Here is a 27,017-nt window from a genome sequence, read left to right on the forward strand (position 1 = left end):
TAAAAAGGAACATTTATGCTGTCTTCCTAGACATGGACGGCATTTTCACTTTCAACCCTGCAAGATATGTCAGTGTTACCTGGTAATTTCATTAGAGAGCAAAAATTAGGTACCTCTCTTCCAGATGCCCAAAAATAAACAAAGTTAAATGAATCAGGGAGTCAATTAGTAATCATATACAGTAAAGAGTGGCAGATTCTGAATCACTTAAAACCGAGGTTCAATTTTATGATCCTTATAGTTTAGAAAACTATATATACAGGGAATATCCCACTGTCTTGCAGAAAAATATTATGTTGATGCAGCCAATGTTATTCAAATGGATAGACCCAGTTTACTTATCATTGAGGCTATATAACACTTTTTTTCATGGTTCAAATTCTTAACCATCCTATTTCAGTCATTTAGAAAATATTTATATCCACCTATGCTTAGTGATGTATTATAGAAATACAATGACATATACATTATCCCTCGATAGCTGAAATCCAGTTGAAAAGATAAAAAACACATAAATTTAAGTAAAAAACCAATGTAATAAAGATGCCTATTGAAACACAAAGATTACTTAAGGAAATTCTTTTAAAAAAATGTCTAGAACTGGGGCACCTGGGTGATTCAGTCAGTTAAACGTCCGCCTTCAGCTTAGGTCATGATACCAGGGTCCTGGGATTGAGCCCTGCCTCATCAGGCTCCCTGCTCAGCGGGAAGCCTGCTTCTCCCTCTCCCTCTGTCCTCCTCCCCACCCCCCAACCGCTTGTGATCTCTCTAATAAATAAATTAAATAAATAAAATCTTTTTTTTAAAAAAAGGTCTAGAATTAACACATCTATAAAGGGGAACCTGGCTGCCTCAGTTGGTAGAGCATACAACTCTTGATCTCGGGGTTGTAAGCTCTAGCCCCACACTGGGTGTAGAGATCACTTAAAAATAAAATCTTAAAAAAAAAAAAAGAAAGAAAGAAAAAGAAACATAAGAATGTATGTAATTAATTCCATGTAACTAATTGCAAAATACGTAATTAATTGCAAAATGAGTAGCAAAGAGTTATTAGAATCTATCAATTTGGAGGTCAGAGAAATTATTATAGGATAAGCTAAAATACTCAAAAAACCCTGACTAATAAAATAGGTATTAAGGTAGACTTTGAAGATTAGCAGTAAGATAGTTAGAACAAACATAGAAATTCAAACAGGGAAAATGGTAAATCACACAACAATAGGCTTCCCAAGATCTTATAAAATGCTCCACAATCCTGATTGTGCAACAGAATACCCGAAAAACATGTTTTAAAAATGCTGATGCCTGGGACCTACCCCAGATCAAATAAAACACAATGTGGAGTAGAGGGTGTGGAATTGTTTTTTATTTAAAAAAAAAAAAAAAAACCCTCTCCCAACAGGTTCTACTGACAGCCAAGATTGAGAACCTCTGCTCTGGGTTTACATTTTAGTACTTGCCTAGCCACTGAGGATAACCGAGAGTTTTTAAACTAGAAAGCTCAGAAAGGACATGACTGACATGAAAACCTAATGCTAGAAAAGGGACTACTTTATTGTGAAAACAATGGGAAATTACTGCACAGTTTGAGGCTAAGAAATAATCTTATGAGAGTAATGTGTTAAAAACATAAGAATTCTGGCCAAAAAGTGATAGTGATAAAAAATGAAAAACTGAAGAAAGTCAGTCTATTGAGAATGATACTGTAGTAAAAGAAAAATGAAAAGGCTTTAATATCAACATATTGAGATGAGTAAGAATGGTGATCTCAAGATTATTCGTATGCTAACAATGAATAAATATTTACTGATTTACTCATTATATAATCCAATAACCATACGAGTTATATGTGTTAACATCTGTCTTTTCCATTAGGCATTCTATAAGGGCAAGAATTAGATCTGTTTGTTCACCATAGCATCCACAGTGCCCAACATAAAGCAGTTACTCAACAAATGAAGGACTATTTTATACAAGAAATTTCGCCTCTCCTTTTAGGTCATTAAAAAGATAGTCTCTGGGCACCTGGGTGGCTCAGTGGGTTAAGCCTCTGCCTTTAGCTCAGGTCATGATCTCAGGGTCCTGGGATTGAGCCCTGCAGTCAGGCTCCCTGCTCAGCAAGAAGCCTGCTTCTCCTTCTCCCCCTCCTTCTCCCCATGCTTGTGTTCCCTTTCTCACTGTCTCTCTGTCAACTAAATAAATAAAATCTTGAAAAAAAAAAAAAAGTCCATATAATACAATTAATAATACAATTAAAGTAGTTATTATCCCTTATGGATACACAAAACAGTGTTTTTAAAACAAGGAAAGTTTAATATTAACAAATCAATTATAAATTCTAAAAACAAAATTAAAATTATTAACAAGGAAAAGGTAAGAAATAGAGTGTAATACCGGAAAGCTAAGAAAATGATATAATGAATTTTAAAAATATTCCTCTACAACTAAGTATCTAATAAGAGGCTTTTTCACCACATCAAAAGAGATCCAAAGCCTTACAAATATGCTGCTTAGTAAAACAAAAAAAAAGTGTCTAGTAAAAGGTTTAAAAAGTAACTTGAAACAATCCTTGAAAAGAAATAAGACTGAGGGTCATAGAAGAAAAAGAGGTCAAATTTGAACCCAGAGATAAAAAGGTATAACCTCCAGCTGCCTCCTTTGATTATTTCCAAATGGCAGAGTCAGCAGCTGTTTTTCTCTTTAACATTTCAAAAGACCAACTGAAAATAAGGTACTATGAGTCCAGAAGTAAAGAAAGTCTGCATTTTTTTCTGACAACTAAAATAATTATGTATGATTCCAACCTAAACAATGATAAACACTCTAAGTGGATCACCAGGGAGAAAGGGAGAGAGGAAATTAATAGGTATGAAATGATACTTCTAACAAAAACTGTAGATAAGGCAGATACAATTATGCAATTTAACAAAAATTTGTTTCAAGTTCTCCTGAACACTACCACAATTAATATTCTTAGGGCAATTTAATACAACATTAGGACTTAACAAAAGTTTTATTTATATACTTTATCACAAATTATATTCACTTAGAAGTAATTGGCTTATTGTTACAGTACAAAATAAGTTGTGTACAAATATAATTGTATTTAATAATTTAAATTCATGTGAATTAAAATTATTAAAGACCAGTATATCATGGAAGCCTTAAAACCAGGTGACATTTCAACTGTTCCTGCAGAATTAAACTCATGCTTATGTATATATACATATATACACATCGATATGTATGCATACTGGTAACAGAACAGAGCTAAAGTTGATAGGAAACATTGTATTTTCATTGGATTTGTCCAACTTTGATTTATACTTAGTAAATCAAAGTCTCAAAATTTTGATTTAACAGAAGATAAAGACTATAGCTCTATTTTTTTAAAAATACTGACATGTCTTGGAAAGAATATCCAGTGGAAACAGCCTTTTCAACAAATGGTGCTGGGGAAACTGGACAGCAGCATGCAAAGGAACAAAACTGGACAGTGTTCTTGCATCATACACAAAAATAAACTCAAAATGGATTAAAGACCTAAATGTGAGACCTGAGATCATAAAATTCTGTAAGATAGCACAGGCAATAATTTCTCTGACTTGGCCATAGCAACATTTTTCTAGATATGTCTCCTGAGGCAAGGGAAACAAAAACAAAACTAAACCACTGGGACTACATCAAAATAAAAAGCTTCTGCACAGCAAAGGAAACAATCAACAAAACTAAAGGCAACCTAATGAATGGGAAAATATATTTGCAAATGACCTACCTAATAAAGGGTTTATATATCCGAAACATATAAAGAATTTATATAACACCCCCCCAAAACAAACAATCCAATTAAAATTGGGCAGAAGAAATAAAAAGACAGTTCTCCAAAGAAGACATCCAAATGCCCAAAAGACACATGAAAAGATGCTTAACACCACTCATCATCAGGAAATTGCAATTCAAAACTCAGTGAGTTATCACCTCACACCTGTCAAATGGCTAAAATCAACAACACAAGAAGCAGGTGTTGGCAAGGATGTGGAGAAAAAAGAAACCTCTTGCACCATTAGTGGGAATGCAAACTAGTGCAGCCTACGTGGAAAACACTACAGAGGTTCCTCAAAAAATTAAAAATAGAACCCTTCAATCCAGTAATCACACTACTGAATATTTACCAAAAAAATACAAAAACTCTAATTCAAGGGGCTTTATGCACCCCTATATTTATAGAAGCATTATTTACAATAGTCAAATTATGGAAGCAGACTAAATGTCCACTGACAGATGAATGGATAAAGAAGATGTGGTACATCTCTACAATGGAATATTACTCAGTCATAAAGAAGAATGAAATCTTGCCATCTGCAATGACATGGATGTACCTAGAGAGTATAATGTTAAGTTAAATCAGTCAATCAGAGAAAGACAAATACCATATGATTTCACTCATATGGAATTTAAGTAACAAACAACAAAAGAGAAAAAAGAGAAACCAAGCAACAGATCTTAACTACAGAACAAACTAATGGTTACCAGAGGGGAGGGGGAGTGAGGTGATACGTGAAATAGGTAGTAGGGATTAAGGAGTGCACTTGTCATGAGCACTGGGTAATGTACAGAATTGTTTAATCACTGTATTGTACACCTGAAACTAATGTAACACTTTTTTTTTAACCATACTGGAATTAAAATTTTAAAAAAACACTGCTCTACAAAAAAAGAAAAGATACACTGATTTGCAAATATACCTAAAAAGTATGCTTATCAAAAAACACAACTTATTGAAATTTTACATGATAGCATGTGAAAGGATAAAAGAAAACCCTCATAATTATCACTCTTCTCAACTACAAGAACTTGGTGAAAATAGTAAAACAAAATCTATATACATAAATATATATATATTACCTTGGCTGGAGTATGAATCCATATAGCTGGGTTAAGGAGAATGTGATCACACAACTGTTTGAGTAGGGGCATCCCATTCTGCAGATTACTCAGATATTTTGAAAATGCAAGACAAAGTTCAAGTACTGCTCTGCTGACATGGGATTTGGAAGACTGCAAAAAAAAAAAAGGTAGATCAAAGGTCACTACCAGGGCCCTTGAGTAGCTCAGTCTTAAGCATCTGACTCTATCTCCACGCAGGTCATGATCTCAGGGTTGTGAGACTGAGCCCCACGTCCTGCTTAGCACTGGATGACCTTAAAATTCTCTCTTTCACTCTCTCAGTCTCTCTGTTCTCCCCCACCCCCAAACCTCCCTATTTAAAAAAAAAAAAAAAAAAAAAAAAAAGGTCACTACCAATACAAGGCAAGGAAAGAAAATTAAAGGCTGTCAATATCAGAAAAAAGTTGGCCCACAAACTATGCTCAAAGTTAAAGATGCCATGAGACACAATGCTACATTTCTCTAATAAAGCAATAGAGGCAAGATCAAAAAACAAAAGGTTATTTTAATTTTGGTAATTTTATGTAACCAAGGAGACATAATTGCAGAAAAAATTTCTCATCCACGTAGGAGACCAAATCCATGGCCTGAAAATGTAAAGCATTTCATACTCTACCTTCTCAAGACTGTATCCTATTACCAAGAAGCCCTTGCAGGCAAGCATCTGCTCCTGCATAGCAACTGAGTTCTTCAGCAACTCCAGGATGAAAGCCAGCAAAGTTGAACTAAAATAAGAAAACAGGCAATAGTCCAAAAAAAAACTTTTTTTTAAAGGTGGGGGGCTTATTAGACACAGTCTTTCTTTTACATTAAAAAAAAAATGTTCTCTATTTCAAGGAAATTGAAGTTCTAATAAAATTTTCTCCAACTTTATCTCGGTACTAAAATTTGAATGTAGAATTAGGACTTACCCAATTATTTATCCCATATACTTAATCACCAACCTATTAGTAAATGAATTACTTAGAAACAACAAGAGGAAACATGCATGAACTAGAGAAAAACTAGCAATGTCTAAAAACTAATAAAACAGCTAACATAAGTATATGAAGTCCTTAAAGAATATATATAATTTAGATTAGCAACTATATTCAATTTTAGACAGTTAGAGGCCAAACAGAGGGGAAGATACATAGAGCAAAGACACCAGGGTAGAGACACTCAGAATGTGTTAGGGCTCCACACTGGCCTGGTTTGAATGAAATTCACGAAGGGGAAAATAACAAAGTAAAATGAAGTCCTCAAACACTAATTTAAGAATTTTGTACCTTATCACAACAGGAAAATCATAATTCAGTAGTCAATTGAGAAGACTTTTAAAACTGAATAGGGGCTACAGTCATGCTCCCATCCTCACAACCTCTAGAGATACCGAAAATGGAATGGAATAAGGTCAGCTGTTACCTCCTTCTCAAAGGTTCTAGATATCTCCACAAAAAAAGAGAGCTTGACTGGCAGCCAACCTCCTCCTCCACAAAAGTGCTTTTAAAATGTCAGCTATTCCAATAAAGATTTTGAAAAGTTAAAAAAAAAAAAAAAGAGAGAACCAAGAAAAAATAACTGAGCTCTTTTACAAATGTTTCAAACTCGAACACACACAAAATTTATGAAGTAGCAATATGTCAAGAATAATTTTAATTTTTTTAAATGTCCTAAGTAGGGGTGCCTAGATGGCTCAGTGGGTTAAAGCCTCTGCCTTCAGCTCATGATCCCAGGGTCCTGGGATCGAGCCGCACATCGGGCTCTCTGTTTAGCAGGGAGCCTGCTTCCTGCCATCTCTCTCTGCCTGCCTCTCTGTCTACTTGTAATCTCTTGTCAAATAAATAAATAAACAAAACCTTTTTTAAAAATAAATAATTTAAATAAATAAATAAATGTCCTAAGTACTTGATTTGATAGCTCATTCCTTAGGGAAAATAAAAGAAGCTGGGGTGCCTGGCTGACTCAGCCAGTGGAGTGTGTGACTCTTGATCTCAGGGTGGTGAGTTTGAGCCCCACATTAGGTATAGAAACTACTTAACAATTAAAAAAAAAAGAGTTAAAAAGGTCATTTTGTTGCCTAAAAATAATTTCAAAAGAATTATTACATCATTAAATACATACACTGATAGTAGATATCAACTTGTATATAAGAGCAGAAATGAGAGAATTCTGAAAAGAATGGAAAACTCATTTACCCAAATAATACATTAAACATAATTACTAGTCTCACAGAATATATAGTCATGAAAAATTCATTTAGACACCCCCTCAAGGTTTTATATTGTGTCCTCTTATGTCTCTACCTTTTTCAGAATCTATACTATAAGAGAGAAGACAAATGTGTCCAATGTGCAATATAATTTTTTTAAAAATACCAAAGCTCAGTTAATTATATGCAATGATTAAAAATAAAAAGCTCGGGACGCCTGGGTGGCTCAGTTGGTTGGGCCACTGCCTTCGGCTCGGGTCGTGGTCCCGGGGTCCTGGGATGGAGTCCCGCGTCGGGCTCCTTGCTCAGCGGGGAGCCTGCTTCTCTCACTGCCTCTGCCTGCCTCTCTGCCTACTTGTGTGTACTCTCTCTCTGACAAATAAATAAATAAAATCTTAAAAAATAAATAAATAAATAAATAAAAATAAAAAGCTAAATCCCTGTAATAAATCACTGCCATGTAATAATCTGGAATAACTTAACTTTTTAAATAAGAATGACAGAAAAAAATGTATTCATTTTTGCTAAATCATTATTTCCAAATTCATTCAAAAACAAGTTTATTATGTTTACAGCTTTCATATTTCCTACTGATAAAGAATTTAGATTAATACTACTATTATTGATAGGAATTTGTAGTAACATTTAGAGTTCACAAATTTCTTTAAATTATATTCTCTCTTTTAACCCTACAATAAATTTAAAAGGGAGAAAAAATACTGTGTAGCTAACAGTAATGAAAGTAACTCTCACATCAAATTAAAGAAAAAAAATAAAGCCACTCACCATATAGTCACGTCAACCTCATCAGATAAATATTGCCTATAATCCAACTGTGCAAAAAGTGGAAACAGCACTTGTACTCCTCCAATTGAATGCATAGCACTTTGAATGGAATGTGTTAAAACTGCCTTCACATCCTTATGAAATAGAAGATACAGTAAAGATTCTAATGATTTCTTTTTCAAAATAATTAAAATAAAGCATAATAAGAACAATATACTACTACATTGCATACATTTGATAGAAGCTACCTAATACACCTCAATAATACACCAAAATCCACCATGAAAAATATTCTTAAAAGATTATAGTTAAAAAAAAAAAAAAAAGAGTATAGCTAGTACCTGGAGCATAAGTGCATGCGGTGAATGAACAAAAATTGAAGGATTGTCCTTAGGGGATGATTCAAGGCAGAGCTGGGCATCTGTAGCACGTGGATTGTACGTGAATGCAATGGCACTAGAGAGTTTGCCATCATACAATAAAAGTTTGTGATGCTCAGCAAGAAACAGATCACTTTCTGCTTTGAATTTAAATGTACCCTACAAATAAAAAGTAGAACACTTAAGACAGTACACCACAAAAAGGAAATCTAAATACAAATCACCACAGATAGAAAAATTTAAGGAACATATCTTTGATCATTTTCTTAATATCAAGTAAGAACCCTGTTTGTTAATTCTAAAGTGCACTGTGTTCACTTTAAAGATATAATGGAAATGAACTCAACTTGGTATTAAAACCTTACAATAAAAAAATGTAAAACTTAGTGCCCTACAGCAGGTACTATATCTTTTTTTTTTCTCACTGTATTTTGTCTTTCCGGATTTTTTAAATTGTGCTTTAACATGTTACACAAAATTTACCATCTTAAACATTTGTAAGTTTACAGAACAGTAGTATTAACTATATGCATATTATTGTGCAACAAATTACCACAACTTGTACATCATGCAAAACTGAAACTCAATATTTATTGAACAACATCTCATTTCTACCTCTCCCCATTCCCTGGGAACTACCATTCTACTTTCTGATTCTGTAAGTGTAACTATTTTATATAATTCATATAAACGGACTCCCAGTGTATTTTTTTATTTGCTGATTTCATTTAACATAATGTCCTCAAGATTCATCGTGCTGCAGCATGTCAGAATTCCATCTTTTTAAAGTATATAGTAATCCATTATACATATATACCACATTTTATCTATTCATTTGTCCATGGACAATTAGGCTATCTTGGCCTAATTCAACTTGTGACTTCTGCTTTAATACTATAAAAAAATAAAATGTACAACAGGGTAAGACTGTCTTTACTTTTCTGACTTCTACAATGAAACATTTAAAAAGCTTTTATTGGGGTGCCTGGGTGGCTCAGTGGGTTAAAGCCTCTGCCTTCAGCTCAGGTCATGATTCCCAGGGTCCTGGGATCGAGCCCCGCATCGGGCTCTCTGCTCTGCAGGGAACCTGCTTCCCCCTCTCTCTCTGCCTGCCTCTCTGCCTACTTGTCATCTCTGTCTGTCAAATAAATAAATAAATAATCTTTAAAAAAAATAAAATAAAATGCTTTTATTAAATATATCATTTTTCTAAATTTCTGCTTATATAAACTGTTAATAAATTCAGAAGCACTGATTTAATACTCAATTTTTTTTAATTTCATGAAAGCTAATTATAATGGGAATGTTAGCATAACTGAAATACATGCTTTTAAACAAGTTAATAAATGCTTTTGAGGGGAAATGTCATTTGGGCAACCTACAATAGCTAACCTATTTACCAACTTAATATATAGCTATATGATCTGGGAGATTATATAATGCATTTTCCAAAGGCAGAAACTGAGAAAGTCCAAAGAAATTAACTGACTTCTTTGAGACTACAAAGATAATTTGTGGCACGGTAAAGATCAGAAACAGTTCAATTAAAAAAATAATTTAGTCTCCACTACTATTCGAAGAATAGTACCTCAACATAAGCAGGTACAGTTTTGAAAAGAAATAGCACAACAAACATTTTTGCTATTTTGAGTGGAATTTAGAAATAAATCACCCCTACTAACAAATCTAAACTAAACTAAATCTCACAAAACTAAAACTAAGAATCTGACACTTTTCAGGAATTGCTGCTAACTTTACTGAAATAATATTCTTGTGTAAATACTATGATACAATTAAGATAAAAACAGTATCCTTTCAAAATACTCAAAGCAACACATTACTTCATTAAGCACTCAGAACATACAAAAGAAGCATTTAACCCTTCATTTCTTTTGTAATATATATTTTTTAATTCTTGAAGTACTTAATTGCACTGTTTAAAAGGTCACTCTGAGATTGCTGCTTTTCCATATCCCTGCTATCTTTGAGAAATTCTCTAAAACATGGATTATATTACACAACAGATTTCAATAGTAATAAATAAATGAAGAAGTAATTCTATGATCATCAATTTCTCAACTCACATTATTTTTAAGATTTTATTTTTTATTTGAGAGAGAGAGAGAGAGAAGCAGACTGCCTGCTGAGCACGGAGCCAGATAAGGCAGGACTCCATCCCAGAACCCTGGAATCATGACCTGAGCTGAAGGCAGATGCTTACCAACTGAGCCACCCATGCCCCCTCACCTCAGATGATTTTTAGTACAGTTTTATCACTATCTGACCATTCATATATCAGCTAGAACTACTGATAAGATTTTTCAACTAGTACTAATATAAGCAGTTATTTTTTTTTAATACAGACTTTATTTATTTATTTGGCAGAGAGAGAGCACAAGCAGGGGGTAGGGAGTGGTAAGGAGAGAAGGAGACTCCCTACTGAGCAGGGAGCTCAATGTGAGGCTCGATGTGAGGTTCAATTGACCTGAGCCAAAGGCAGACACTTAACTGAATCACTCTGGCGCCCCTCAGCAGTTATTTCTACACATTTACCAATAAGGTGCCTCTCTGGACCTCAGAATATTTCATGGGTAAGAATATAAACTATGACCAAGTGTGATTATCTCAGAACACAAGTGTGACTTAAAAACATTTGAACAATCAATTTAAAGGCCAAAAATCATGATCATCCCAAAAGCAGCACAAACAGCATATGATAAAATCCAACAACTCCTCATGATGAAAACAGCCAACAAACCAGGAATAGAAGTGAACTTCCTCAAATTATCAAAGAACATCTGTGAAAAGCTAATAGCAAACACCACAATGATGGTTAAAAAAAAAAAAAAAAAAAAGAATGGTTTTTCTCCTAAGATCAGTAAAAATATAGGGATGTCTGCTTTCAACATTTTTTCCTGCTTTTATTTTCTTTTTCAATTGGATTGTGGCAAAAACCCTTAACAGGAGACCTATCCTCTTAACAGATACTTAAGTATAAAATATAGTATTGTTATCTATAGGCACAATGTTGTACAGATCTCTAAAACATATTTATCTTGCGTAACTGTAATTTTATACCTACTGATCAGAAATTCCCCCTTTTCACTCTCCCCCAGCCCTTGGCAGCCACCATTCTATTCATTGTTTCTACAGGTTTGCTATTTTAGATCTCTCATATAAATGGAATCATGCAGTATTTGTCTTTCTATGACTGGTATATTTCACACAGCATAAAATCCTCAAGATGCTCTATAGTATAGGTTCTAGCCAGGGCTATTAGGCAAAGAAATAAAAGGCATCCAAAGACAATTACTGTAAGATCTCACTTGTATGTGGAATTTAAGGAACAAAACAGAGATCATAGGGGAAGGGAAGGAAAAATAAAACAAGAAGAAATCAGAGAGGGAGACAAACCATAAGAGACTCTTAACCATAGGAAACAACCTGAGGGTTACTAGAGGGGAGTAGGGGGATGAGGTAACAGGGTGATGGGCATTAAGGAGAACACGTGATGTAATGACCACTGGGTATTATGTAAAACTGATGAATCACTGACCTCTACCTCTGAAACTAATATACAACATGTTAACTGAATTTAAATAAAAATTAATAAATTTTTAAAAATATTATCCAAATGGAAAACACGATATGAGATAGAAACATGAATCTAACAAAATGAAGTGTCCTAGAAATGGTAAATATAGAGGTAAATACAAAAAACATGACCCTGATCACTTATAATGTCTTTAAAATATAAAATGAAAGTCAATGCATCAAAAAAAATGTATCACAGGAACTATAGTACATGAAAAAGTAAAACAATTAACAAAATAAAAGACAGGAGGAGGAACTGCAGGATTATGTGGGAAGCTGCTTACAGTACAGTATCATTTGTTGGTAGATGATAATAAATAAATGTCAAAAAAATAATAAACCAGGTGCACCCAAGTGACTCAGTTGGTTAAGTGTCTGCTTCCAGCTCAGATCATGATCCCTGCTTCTCTCTCTCCTTCTGCCCCTCTCCCCAGCTTGTGCACACACTCTCTCAAATAAATAAAATTTTAAAAAATAATAATAATGGGGACTAAGTGGCTCAGTCAGTTAAGCATCAGCCTTCACCTCAGGTGATGATCCCAGAGTCCTGGGATCAAGTCCCACATCAGGCTCCCTGCTCAGCAGAGAGTCTGCTATCCCTCTGCCTGCCATTCCCCCGGCTTAATGTGTGCTCTGTCTCGCTCTCTCATAAATCAATAAATAAATACTTAAAAATAATAATAAACCAATAATAGAAATAAAATGAAATACTAAATAATAGGCAGTTAATTCAAATCAAAGCAGGAAAAAAGAGAAGAATCAAAGAACAGATGAGAGAAGTAGAATACAAATCACAAGACAGTAGATTTAAGACACACAGCATCTATACTTACACTGATTGTAAATTATGTAAACACTCCAATTAAAAGGAAAGATTATCAGACTTGGTAAAAAAAAAAAAAAAAAAAAGCAAAACACATTTTATAAAATTCAAAATCCACCTAATAATAATTCTCTGGAAACCAAAAATAGAAATTGCTCAACTTGATAAAGGCATCTGTAAAATATTTATTATTGCTTTACCCCTAAAATCAGAAACAAGGCAAAAATGTCTACTTTCACCATTTCTATTTAACTATCTATACTGGTGGTCTTACCAGTACAATAATGCAAAAAAGGGAAGAGGCATATAGACTGGAAATGAAATAAAACTTACAGTCTACATGAACGTGTAGGAAATTGAGGAACAAGCAGGTAAAAAAGCTAGTAAAAGTAATAAGCAAATTTAGCAAGGTCAATAAACAAAATTCAACTATGTATTTATATACTAGAAACAAATAAATGGAAACTGAGATTTTAAATACAACTTATTACCCAAAAAACATTAATACCTAAGAATACATTTAACAAAATGTATATATGACCTATACAATGAAAACCAAAAAACAGTGCCAGGAGAATTTTTTTAAACCTAAGTAAATAGAGAGATACATCATGTTCACAGACTGGAAAACTCAGTATCAGTTGGATGGCCAATTTGCCCCTCACGGATCTATATATTCATTACAACACTAAATAAAATCCCAGTAGACATCTTTGTAGAAAATGATTAAGTGGGCTCTAAAAGATATCTAGAAATGCAAAGGGCTTAAAAATGCCAAAACAGGGGCACCTGGGTGGCTCAGTGGGTTAAGCCTCTGCCTTCGGCTCAGGTCATGATCTCAGGATCCTGGGATCGAGCCCCGCATCAGACTCTCTGCTCAGCAGGGAGCCTGCTTTCCCCTCTCTCTCTGTCTGCCTCTGCCTACTTGTGATCTCTCCCTCCGTGTGTCAAATAAATAAATAAAATCTTAAAAAAAAAATAAAAATAAAAAAATAAAAAATTTTTTTAAAAAGCCAAAACAATTTGAAACAGAATATAGTTGAGGGTTTTAGACTTTGCACTTTCAAGATTTACTATGAAATTAACACTCACCAAGACAATATATATAGTATTGGCATAAGAAAAACATACAAAGTCACTGAAATACAATACAGCCTTAATGATGCCAAGGAAAGGCAATAAAAAAAGACTACTATTTACAAAAAATTAGTACTGGTAACACCAGAGTACACATATGCAATAAAAATGAACCTTGACCCTTACCTCATACCATACACAAAAATTAACTTAAAATGGGCCATAAACCTAAATATAAACGCTGAAACTGTAAGAGAAGAAAACAGGAGAAAATCTTTCCAACCTTGGAATAAAGATTTCTTAGGATATAAAAATCATGGCAATAACCAAAAAAGTTGATGAACTAGAATTGATAAAAATTAAATTCATCTGTTCTTCAAGCGCCACAATAAAGGGGGTGGGGCAGGGCACCTGGCTGGCTCTGTCGATGGAGCGCTCAACTCTTGATCTCAGAGTTGTAGTCTGGGCCCCACGCTGGGTGTAAAGATTACTTAAAAATAAAATCTTTGGGGCGCCTGGGTGGCTCAGTGGGTTAAGCCTCTGCCTTCAGCTCAGGTCATGATCTCAGGGTCCTGGGATCAAGCCCTGCATAGGGCTCTCTGCTCAGCAGGGAGCCTGCTTCCCCTTCTATCTCTGCCTGATGCTCTGCCTGCTTGTGATCTCTCTCTCTCTGGGTCAAATAAATAAAACCTTTTTAAAAAAAAAAAAAATAAAATCTCTTTTAAAAAAAAGTGGGGGGGAGGAAAGAAAAAAGGCACGATGCAGACCATCGGAGAAATATTTGTAACTCAAACAACTGATAAAAGAGTTATATCCAAAATATATAAAGAAATCTCAAAACTCAACACTAAGGAGCCAAACAAAAATATGCAGAAGATGTGAACAAACATCACAGAGGACGATACACAAATGACCAATAAGCAAGGAAAAGATGCTTGGAATCTCTGATCATTACAAAAGTGCAAATTAAAACCAAAATGAGATACTACTACATACTCGCTGAAACATCTAATATTAAAAAGACCAGCAATATAAGATGTTTAGGAATGTGGAACAAGTAGAAAACTCATACACTGCTTATACAAATGTAAAATTATATAACTACCTCAGAAAAGGATTTGGCAATTTCAGTTACCATTATCACTTAGTAACTGCACTCTCATATATTTATGAAATAAAAATATGTGTCAGCACGAAGACTCATACACCAATATTCATAACAGCTTAATCACAGCAGCCAAAACTGCAAACCCTAATGGCCATCAACAGAAAGATGGATTAAAAAATTGTGATGAAGTCATACAATGGACTACTACTAAGCAATACAAAGAAAGGAGCTACTACAACAAAGCAACATGTATGACTCATAAGAAACCAAACTCCAAGGAGTCATGTTGCAGATTCCATTTACATAAAATCTTTAAAAAATCTAATCAAGTGACAGATTAGTGGTTTCTCTCAACAGGAATGCAGAGGGGTTAGAAAAGTGGAAGGAAGTGACAAAGGAATTGACAATGAAACTTTTGCATTGCAATTTTTTTTTTAAGATTTTATTTATTTATTTGATAGACAGAGATCACAAGTAGGCACAGAGGCAGGCAGAGAGAGGAGGAAGCAGGCTCCGTGCTGAGCAGAGAGCCAGATGCAGGGCTGGATGTGGGGCTCGATCCCAGGACCCTGGCATCACGACCCTAGCCAAAGACAGAGGTTTTAACCCACTGAGCCACCCAGGCGCCCCATGCATTGCAATGTGAATTGACAATGAACCTTTTGCAGGAACAAAAATACTCTATTTCTTGATTGTTGTGGTAGTTATACTTTTGTCAAAACTAATTAAAATATGTATACTTGGGGTGCCTGGGTGGCTCAGTGGGTTAAAGCCTCTGCCTTCTGCTCAGGTCCTGATCCCAGCGTCCTAGGATAGAGCCCCGCATCGGGTTCTCTGCTTGGTGGAGAGCCTGCTTCCCCCTCTCTCTCTGCCTGTCTCTCTGCCTACTTGTAATCTCGGTCAAATAAATAAATAAAATCTTTTTAAAAAATAAATAAATAAAATAAACTATGTATACTTTACTCACTGTAACAGTATAAATATATATGTGTGTGTGTATACATATATATATATATATATAATAAACTCAATAAAACAGACTTTGTTTTCAAAGGAACATAGGAAACTAAGTTGCTCCCTGAAACCAAACTAGACTAACAATGGCTTAACACAGAGGTTTCCAAATTTTGTTAGTTCATGACAGTCTTAGCATTTCAGTAATTGTCTACGATGCTTTAGATCAAAATAAATATTAAGTGGTTCAGCTCAAACAATTTTGTATTTTAACAATTTAATAGCCATCTAAAAAACTTAAGGCACAAGTCAAAAAAAATGTTTCCTTCATTATTATATTAGCAAAATTATTTATTACTTTTTATGCATCTTGGGCACTGCATGAACTCTCAAATTTGTAATCAGATTTCACACCATCATCATTTCCTGTTCCACATTAATTTCCATATGGTACTTGTTTTTTATCACAGCAACTGTTGAAAATTTAGTTATGCAAAGACAGACACCATCAAAGAAATGCAGCATGAACTAAAGCTGAAACTTGAGCTAGTAGTTGCACAGTGCCCCACACATGACAAGTATACTATGTTTCCCTCAAAAATTTTCAAGTACCCTTCATTCAGATTCCTGTGACTTCCCTGTGGTACCTCTGATTACTCTGACATTCAGTTTTGTAATCCAAGGTAGGCTGCCCCATGCATCTCCTCCCTTTTAAAAAAGCTCAATTAATACTGGTTAATTAGTGAACAGCAAGTAAAGTACCTTATATCCCAGGCCCAACTGATAAATAGCAAAAATCTGAGCAGCATTAAGAGCCTCACTGAAAAGGTAAACTGCAGTCATCTGGCCACAGAATACTCTATTAGCATCTGCTGTTTCTGATGAGCCCAGGAAACATTTGTCAAAGGTCTGTGAAAGAAAACAGATTCTATTAGAGAAAAAAAAAAAATTATCTCCTCTAGAAATAACAACCTATTTGCTTAAATGTTCTGGTATAAATATTGGTATAAATGTTTTGTCCATTCTAAACCAACCTGGGTAGATTAAAATAATTCACTTAGCATTTCACTTCATTCACTAATTGTTACCTACTGTAGAGATCATGAAAGACATCACAGAAAAGGAGATAACACAAGTTTTCCAAAGTACAATAAATAAAACTTTTTTTTTTAAGATTTATTTATTTATTTATTTGTCAGAGAGAGAGAGAGAGAGAGAGAGGAGCGAGAGTGAGCACAAGCAGACAGAGTAGCAGGCAGAGGGAGAAGCAGGCTCCCTGCCGAGCAAGGAGCCCGATGTGGGACTCGATCCCAGGACGCCGGGATCATGACCTGAGCCGAAGGCAGCTGCTTAACCAACTGAGCCACCCAGGCGTCCCCAATAAATAAAACTTGATGAAAAAGTGGATGTAGGAAATGAGAGTCAGAGAAATCATTGTGGACTCTGAAGGTTCATACTTGGGCAAGCAAAGAAGCAGTCATTGTTACAAGAAGGAAAATCATGAATTAAGTTTAGGACATAATCAATCTGCCTTTTCTGTGAGTTAATATGGATGGAGCTAACATGAATGGAGAAGCAACTGTCAACAGGGTTCTATAAGTTTGGTAAGAAGTTAAAATTGTAAAGAAAGATTTTTGCAGATATCGAGCTATAGATAATGGGTGAAGTCATGGAGTAGATAAAATCTCTCAAAAGAAATATGTAAATCCAGAAAAGCAGGTGTATGTTTTTCTTCTAACATTAAAAAAAAAAAAAAAAACCTTCTCTTAACATTTAGGTTGCAAACCACATTTTAAAGACCCATGGTGTACAACAGAGGAACTAAAATAAAGTTCTTCACATCTCTTTAAAAGTATCCTCTTAAGTGACAAAACCATTAGAAAGAATGTTGAAAATATATACATATTGACATTAGGCAATACAGAAAAGCTGTTAACATTTGGGTTCTGAAGACAAGCCACCTAAGTCAAATCAATGCGTCACATGCTGCTGATCTTGTCAAGTTAATCTCTCTGTGCTTCAGTCTCCTTACCTATAAAATGGAGATTATAATAGTACTTACCTTGCAATATTGGTGCTTTTAGAAAATAAAGGTATTTATTACAATGCCTTGAGTACAAGAAGCACTTAATAAAGATTAACATAAGGAAAAAACAGTTTAAAAAAAATAATAAATAGGGGCGCCTGGTGGCTCAGTGGGTTAAAGCCTCTGCCTTTGGCTCAGGTCATGATCCCAGGGTGCTGGGATCGAGCCCCCACATGAGGCTCTCTGCTCAGCAGGAAGCCTGCTTCCCTTCCTCTCCCTCTCTGCCTGCCTCTGTGCCTACTTGTGATCTCTGTCTGTCAAATAAATAAAATCTTCAAAAAAAATAATAATAATAAAAAATATACCTGATCCCGTGTTAAAAAAAAAAAAAGGGAGCTAACATTTACTGAGCACTTACTCTGTACAAGGCATTGTGCTAAAAGATTTGTGAACAGTAAGTATCTCATTCAGTTACCACATTAACCTTCAGAGAGGTACTAGTTTACACCCATTTCCAGGTGGAGAAACTTAGACCTAATAGATTAAGTAAGATCATATAGTTTAGAAGTGACAGAACTGGGATTCAAACCTAAGTCTATTACAACAACCTGAACTTCTAGGATTATCATTAAATATTACATAAATATGTGCAGCATAGGATACAAAAGAAGCATTTAATGGTGAATGGGTGGAATGGTTTGTAATCATTGTCCTGATCTGTATTTTTCAAGTTTTCTATTAAAAAATGTCATTGGTGAGAAAAAAAAACTTTTTAATTTAATTCCTATTTAAAATCTAAGATTAATATGTATGGATCCATCTTTCAATCCTGAAAACATTATTAGATAATAGTCATCTATAGCAGCTATGAATTATCCGGAAAATTTATGAGCATGTATCATCTAACTCATTCATAAACATGATCAGAATTCTGCCATAGAGCTCCCAACTTTAATTTGGTAAATGAACCAATGATACACTTTCAAAATATACCCATTGTTACCTATAAATCCTCATCTCTACCCTATCCAGAATAATTTCATAAGGACTGAGTAATACCTTATGTGACACATGAACACAGTTCTACTCTATAAATATATTAATATCCTAGCCAAACTATCATTATAAAACTCTGCCATTATTATATTCTAAAATTTATACTCAATGTATATTTTTCTTATTTTAAAAGTTCATGATTTTAAAATAATTTTTTTCAAATTACTTACATCACTGGTGTTGACAAACCATGTTATCTCTCCATAGGAAGCTAGCTCACCATTCACATAACAACGAAGCTCACTATTCTTCCACCGGTTATAAATATGCACTATAGTTACCATATACCACTGAATAAATAAAAAGTTTGAAAAAAAAAAAAAGATTACAATTCTTGCAGTAACTTAGCCACACTGATAGTAATAAGTAAAACTTAAATTATAAATTACAATTAAATCTAAAAATAAAATAAGACTACCCTTATTAAATTCAATATTCAACCTCTGGAACAGTATTTGATCAAGGCAATTCTCAATAGGTAAAAACTTATTGTGAAATTATCTTTCCAACTTTTTATTATGAAAATTTTCAAATATATCCCAAAAAGTTAAAAGTTCAGTACAAATACCCTCTTTCACCATACTAAATACCACAGTTGTCAACATTTTGCCACATTTGTTTTATCTATTTATTTACATGTACATACACCATTCATTAATCTCCAAATTTTAAGGCACAAAAGAAACACACATTACTACTATTACCACTATTACTAAAGTAACTGCCATTGATATTTTCCCCTTTTACTTCTTTTAAAGTCTATGAATAACAAAATATCACTCTTTTTATTATCTAAATCAGGGAGGTTAACAATTGTCCAATGATTTATACTTCATTTTCCAAAACAGAATAAACAGAGTTGGGGTCTCTACCACATATTATGTCCTTAATATTAAAACAAAGCATTGTGAAGGCTAGTATAGCTTGTTAATTTAACTAATAAGAACACATACCTTTTGTGGCTTAAAATCAAATTTCACACAGTGCTGAAAGCCTTTTCCTTTTGACTTTATTGATGTTATAATCAAACAGCCCCCAACAAAGTGAGCAGAATAACCAAGACCTTTGCTTGTTCTGAAACTACAAAGAATAATTTTCATTTTACCTCTAAATATTCTCTCACTATCCAAGTAAAATAACAACTCTAAGTTACAAAAATACATACCAATATAAATATGGTTTATCCTTATCCACATTGATGTTATTTACAGGATCCATTCTTAGCCAGGTATGAAATGTAAAACCATTCTGGTATGGCCACTTGGCTATAGGAGGTAATGCAATGGCCTAAAGGAAAAAACTTTGAGTTACTGATTCATATGGATATCTTTATTACTGAAATCAAGAAAATGAGACTTTACAATAATGTACGTATTTCTACTTCATGTTATTCTATACCACGATTAAAATATCTAAAAGTTTCTTTATCCAAAAGACTTAATAACTTCTAAATTTTCCAAAATACACAGTAATATTACTTTAATTAAATAATAAAAATATTCCATGTGACCTGCTGGATACATGAATCTTATTTGCTTCATTTCTTACAGTGAAAAAAAGATTCAAAAGTATTTGAATTAAAAGAGATAGTAATATCAAATTGGAAATTTGTTGCTCAAACGATAAGGTATTATAGAGAAAGATGGACAAAAAAAGAAAAAAGTTAAAGAAAAAGCTTAGAATATGATTTTTTATTAGCAAATATAAAGCTGGAAAGAATCAGTTCATAACATTTTAAAATTATATTCAAAGCACTATAAAAACAACTTCACTACCTGGCTTAAAATTTTATTGAAAAGATAATTTTATTTAAAGTTACAAATTATAAAATCAAATTTTACTTAGAAGTACATAAGGACGCAGAATAGCAAAAAAACAAAGTTGGATACTCATACTATTGAATTAAAAACCTACCACACAAAGCTACTATGATAAAGACTGTGTGGTACTGGCATAAAAACAGAAATATAGGCCAATGAACTACAACTGAGAGCCCAAAAATAAACCCTTATATTTGCATTCAACTGATTTTCAACAAGAATGTCAAGACAATTCAATGAAGAAATAATAGTTTCTTCAACAAATGTGCTGGGATAATTAGGCATCTATAAGCAAAAGTATGAAGTTGACTGCTTTCTTACATTATATACAAAAAATAACCCCAAATAAATCATAGATCTAAATGTAAAAGTTAAAACTATAAAATTCTTGTAAGAAAAAAACAGAGGTAAATCTTTAAGACCCTGGGTTAAGTAAATCCTTGTTAATTAGGCCACCAAAAGTGCAAGCAACCAAAGGAAAAAGTATATCAACTGGATTTCGTTAAAATTTTAAAAAAGATTTGTGCTTTAAAGAATATCATCAAAAAAGTTAAAACCACAAGCCAAAAGAATGAAAGAAAATATCTGCAAATCATACATCTGATAAGGAACTTGCACCCAGAATATATAAAGAATTCCTACAACTCAATAATAAAAAGACAAACACAATTTAAAAAAAGAACGAAAGATATGAATAGCCATGTCTCCAAAGAAGATATGCAAATGGTCAATTGGGACACGAAAAGATGCTCAACATCATTAGTCCCTAAGGAAATGCACATCAAAACCACGGTTGGATACTACTTGACACCAACTAAGGATGGCTATAATCAATACAACAGACATTAACAAGTGTTGGCAAATATATAAAGAAATTGGAACCCTCATAAATTGCAGGTGGGAAAGTAATATGATACAGTCCCTTTGGAAAACAATCTGGAAGTTCCTTAAATGTTTAAACACAGATGTTCAGTATTACCCAGCAATTCCACTCCCAGGTACATACACAAGAGAAATGAAATGAAAACATGTCCAGACAGAAACTTGTATGCAAAAGCCCAAACCAGTGTTATTCATAATAGCCCAAAAAGTGGAATCAACTCAAATATCCACTAATTAATAACTGATTAAACAAAATGTAGGTATCTTACATTAGAATATTAGTAAGCTACAAAAAGGAATGAAGCACTAATTCATGCTACAACACAGATGGGCCTCGAAAACACTATGCTAAAGGAAAAAAAAAAAAAATCACAAAAGGCCAGATATTATACAACCCCATTTGTATGAACCATCCAGAACAGAGAAATCCACAAAAAAGTAGAGTAGTAGTTGTTGTTATGCCTAGGAGTTTGGGGAGGAAATGGGCTAAAAAGAACAGTTTCTTTTGGGGAAGAGGAAAATGTTCTAAATTTGATTGCGATGGCATTTGCACAACTCTGTAAACACCATAAAACATTCAATTGTATACTGCACAAATGAATGGTATCATATGTGGGTTATAATAAAGCTGTTAAAAAATATCAGACTACTCAAGTTTTTAAACTGCTATAATTTACATATGCACTTATCTACATATACTATAACACATATATATTCTTTTATACGTATTAAGATATCCCATAAAACATGAAAAACATCATAGAGCCAAATTTATGCAACAACAGCAATGACACTTCAAGAGACCAATTTAAAACAAATGTTGCTTTAAGAAAAATATAGTTGGGAGTGACTGGCTGGTTCAGTCAGTGGAGCATGTGACTCTTGATTTCAGTGTTGTGAGCTCAAGCCCCAAGCTGGTCTCAGAGCTTACTTCAAAAATAAAACAAGAGAATATATATTCAATGTGTATACATGTTTTCTCTCACTAGAAAATGAGAATAGAAAATGTAAAAGCTGGGGTGCCTGAGTGGCTCAGTCGGTTAAGCATCTGACTATTGATTTCGGCTCACATCATGATCTCAGCGTCTTGAGATCAAGAACCACACTGGGCTCCAGCTGGGTATGGAGCCTGCTTAAGATTCTCTCTCTCCCAGGGGGCCTGGGTGGCTCAGTGGGTTAAAGAGTCGGCCTTCGGCTCAGGTCATGATCCCAGGGTCCTGGGATGGAGCCCCACTTTGGAATCCTTTCTCAGTGGGGAGTCTGCTTCTCCTGCTCCTTCTGCTGTTCCCCCTATTTTCTTTCTCTCAAATAAATAAAATCTTTAAAAATTTTTTAAAAAAAGATTCTCTCCCCCTCCCCCATAGCTCATGCACATGTGCATGTGCTCTCCCTAAAAAAAAAAAGAAAAAAAATGCAGAAGTTTTATAAAAATAATTTATCCATGAATACTTTAATTTCTCTTTAAAAGCTGTATCTAAGGAAAGAAGTGAGTCACTGAATATATTTAAAGTTCCATTCTCTAAAAGTTCCAAAAGCTGTTCAGCTTAACTTTCCCCCTTCCAGGATAAATGCAAGTAAGTGGAATAGACACATTATAATTTCAGAGAGTTATAAACAATACAATTATAATATGCAAAGAAGAGAGAGAAGATGGCAGAAGGGGAGGAGGACCTAGGCTCATCTTGTCCCAGGAACACACTAAATAACTATCAAATCATTCTAAACACTCCAGAAATCAACCTAAAGGCTGACAAAACAAACTCCACAACTAAAGGATGAGAAGAGACCACATGATAGGAAATGTGGAGATGTGGTTTATGGGAGATCACAGGTCCTGCAGAGAGGAAGGAGCCATGGTCGCAGAGAAATGCAAGAGAGAAAAGAGCACACAGGGGAACACACAAGAACATTTTCCCCCAAAGACACAGGCTGGGAAAATGAGAGGGGCTTATTTTCGTGACTTAGTGAGTTCTTCGAACCAGCAGGCCTTGAAAACTGGAGTTTTAAAGGTCAATGGGCTTGGCGGGGATAGAGCTCCAAGGGTGCTGCCCTACTCCTAAAGAGAAGGTAGGCCAACAACCCGGGGAACAAACAGCATGGACAGAGTGATCTGAGGAGCACCTGGGGCACACTGCGGTGGACATTAGTGGAGCATGTCCCTGAGAAGTGGTAGTCAAGGAGATACCTCTCCAGAAAAAAGGAGCCGGCTGACACCATTTTCCTCCCCTGCCTCCCAGCATACACACAGAGCCACCTGCAGAAAGAAGCTCAGGCTTCCTGGTCCCTGACTTGCTTATAGCATATCCTGCAGCCCTGCACTCTGGCACAACTGCCCTTCTTACTCAAGCTTGCCTCAGTCCTAACAGGGCAAGACCCTCCCTCAGCAAACCAGTGCAGACTCCTGCCCACGACACATCCCTAAAGCCCAAAGCTTTAAAAGTCAACAAACTTGCTGGGATAGAGCCCAGAGGGCGTTGCATTGCTCCTGAACAGAAAGCAGGCCAACAACCAGGAGGTGGACCATGAAGATAGCAATCTGAAAAAAGCCCCAGGACACACAGCAGGAAGACTATTCACTCTCAGAGTGCTTCCCTGATAGCAGTGTGCATAGAAACAACTGGCTGGTGCCATTTCTCATTCCCCCACCCCTCTGCATAAACACAGAGCCACCTGAAGGAAGCAGCACGGACACTAGCTGCCTAACCTGCTTCACCAAGTCCCACACCCTTGGCTCTGGTGGTGCTGCCCTTCTCAGTCAAGCTTGCCTCAGTCACAGCAGGGCAAGCCACTTCCACAAAAGAATCGCAGAAACCCCTGCCCACACCATGTCTCCCAACCAGAGAGTTTTGCAGGGCTTCAGTTCTAGTGGAAGAGGTATCAGGTCTCATTTAACAAGCAGACCAGAGCACACCTAGATACAATTCGCCACATTCTGACCAAGAACCAAACACTGCCACTGAAGGCAAGGAAGAATCTCTGCAGAGGAGTGGCCTAAAGGACAGAGCAGCCAAAACAAAACAGCCAAGTGCACACAGCACACACTGGAGACACTCCCTGAAGCACCAGGCCCTGGGCACTATTGACCTCTTCTACACAAAGCCATTCCTCTCAGGAGAATGAAACATAACGGACTTTTCCAAAACATATAAGAAGGCAGTGACTTAGATAAAATGACAAGACAGAGACATTTATCACAAATGAAAGTACAAGATAAGGTCCCAGACAGAGATCTAGGGGAAACATATATAAGTAATGTGTCTCATGGAGAATTTAAAGTAACAATCGTAAGGATACTTGCTGGACTTGAGAAAAAAATGGAAGACTTCAAGATACTTAATGCAGACATAAGAGAGTTAAAATACAATGAAAAATGCAACAATTCCAAGGCTAGAAGGAGAATGATGAGTAGGTGATACAGAAGACAAAATAATGGAAAATAATGAAGCTAAACCAAAGAGAGAAAGAATAATTGTGGAACATTAGAATAGATTTATAGAACTCAGTGACTACCAAACATAACAGCATTTGTATTATGAGTCCCAAAAGAAGAGAGAGAAAAAGGGACAGAAAATTTTTAGAGAAAATCACAGGTGAAAAATTCCCTAATATGAGGAAGGAAACAGACATCCAGATCCAGAAGGCATAGAGAACTCCCAACAAAAATCAACAAAAAGCAGGGCAACACCAATACATACGACAATTAAATTTACAGAGTAATAAAGAAAAAAGACCTTAAAAGCAGCAACACAAAATAAGTCCTTAACTTACAAGGTAAGACCCATAAAGCTAGATGCAAATTTCTTTTTATTTATTTATTTATTTTTAAGATTTTTTTTTTTTTTTTTTTTTGGGACAGAGAAAGATCACAAGTAGGCAGTGAGGCAGGCAGAGAGAGAGGAGGAAGCAGGCTCCCTGCTGAGCAGAGAGCCCGATGCAGGACTTGATCCCAGGACCTGGAGATCATGACCGGAGCTGAAGGCAGAGGCTTTAACCCACTGAGCCGCCCAGGTGCCCCTAGATGCAAATTTCTTAACAGAAACTTGGCAAGCCGGAAAGGGCATGATACATACAAAGTACAGAAAGGGAAAAAGCTGCAACCAAAAATACTAGCATAGGCTACCCAGCAAGACTATCATTCAGAAAATACAAGGAGAGATAAAGAGTTTCCCAAACAAACAAAAACTAAAGGAGTTTTTGACCACTAAACCAGTCCTGCAAAAAATATTAAAGGGAACTCTTTGAGTGGAAAGGAAAAACCAAAAGTGACAAAGACAAGAAAGGGAACAGAAAAATCTCCAGAAACAATGACAAAACAAGTAGTAAAATGGCACTTAATACATATCTATCAATAATTACTTTGAATGTAAATTAAATAAACACTTAGGGTGTCAGGGGAACATGGGTGGCTCAGTCAGCTAAGCATCTGATACTTGATTTCAACGCAGGTCATGATCTCAGGATTGTGAGAGCGAGCCCTGTGTTGAGCTCCATGCTGGGCATGGAGGCAGGCTGGGATTCTCTCTCTCCCTCTCCCTCTGCCTCTGCCCCTCCCTGTTTGTGTTCTCTAAAAATAATAATAATAACTAAAAAAACTAAAAAGACACAGGGTGTCAGGATGGATTAAAAAAAAAAAGAATCATCTATGGAAGGAAAAAAAAGAAAAAGAGAGAGGGAAGCAAATGCTAAGAGACTCTTAACTATAGAGAACAAACAGAAGGTTGATGGGGGGGGGTGTGGTGGATGGGCTAAATGGGTGATGGGTATTAAGGAGGGCACTTGTTATGATGAGCACTGGGTATTATATGTAAGTGATGAATCACGAAATTATACTCCTGAAACCAGTATTACACTATGTGTCAACTAATTAGAATTTAAATTAAAATTTGGAAAAAAAAAATAAAAATCAAGACCTACCTATATGCTCTCTACAAGAGACTCATATTAGACCTAAACACACCTGCAGACTGAAAAGTGAGAGGATGGAGAAACATTTATCATACAAACAGACACAAAAGATGTGAGAGTAGCAATGCTTACATCAGACAAATTGAACTTTAAGCCAAAGACTATAACAAGAGATGAAGAAGGACGTTACATCATAATAAAGGGAACAATCCAACAAGATCTTACAATTGTAAATATTTATGCACCCAACATGGGAGCATCCAAATATATAAAACAATTAATAACAAACATAAAAAACTAATTGATAATAACACAATAATAGTAGGGGACTTTAACACCCTTCTTACATCAATGGAGAGATCATCTAAGGAAACAATGGCTTTGAATGACACAGTGGACCAGATGGACTTAACAGATACATTCATCATTCCATCAACATTCCATCCTAAAGCAGAATACACATTCTTT

General features: G+C 35.1%; 1 protein-coding gene across 1 annotated transcript in view; it reads right to left on the reverse strand.

Moving 5' to 3' along the window:
* LRBA (LPS responsive beige-like anchor protein) overlaps positions 1 to 27,017 on the reverse strand; it is a 694,736-nt gene that overhangs the window by 576,258 nt on the left and 91,461 nt on the right. Inside the window, exons 6-13 of the mRNA XM_080796316.1 lie at positions 20,108 to 20,229; positions 19,896 to 20,022; positions 19,113 to 19,232; positions 16,623 to 16,769; positions 8,266 to 8,463; positions 7,925 to 8,058; positions 5,564 to 5,672; positions 4,906 to 5,058 (exon numbers count right to left, since the gene is read on the reverse strand). Of these exons, the coding sequence (XP_080652442.1) occupies positions 4,906 to 5,058; positions 5,564 to 5,672; positions 7,925 to 8,058; positions 8,266 to 8,463; positions 16,623 to 16,769; positions 19,113 to 19,232; positions 19,896 to 20,022; positions 20,108 to 20,229 (1,110 nt within the window). The remainder of the gene's footprint in view (positions 1 to 4,905; positions 5,059 to 5,563; positions 5,673 to 7,924; positions 8,059 to 8,265; positions 8,464 to 16,622; positions 16,770 to 19,112; positions 19,233 to 19,895; positions 20,023 to 20,107; positions 20,230 to 27,017) is intronic.

This window comes from Martes martes (genome assembly GCF_963455335.1).
Source record: "Martes martes genome assembly, chromosome: 2".
In the NCBI taxonomy this organism is placed as follows: Eukaryota; Metazoa; Chordata; class Mammalia; order Carnivora; family Mustelidae; genus Martes; species Martes martes.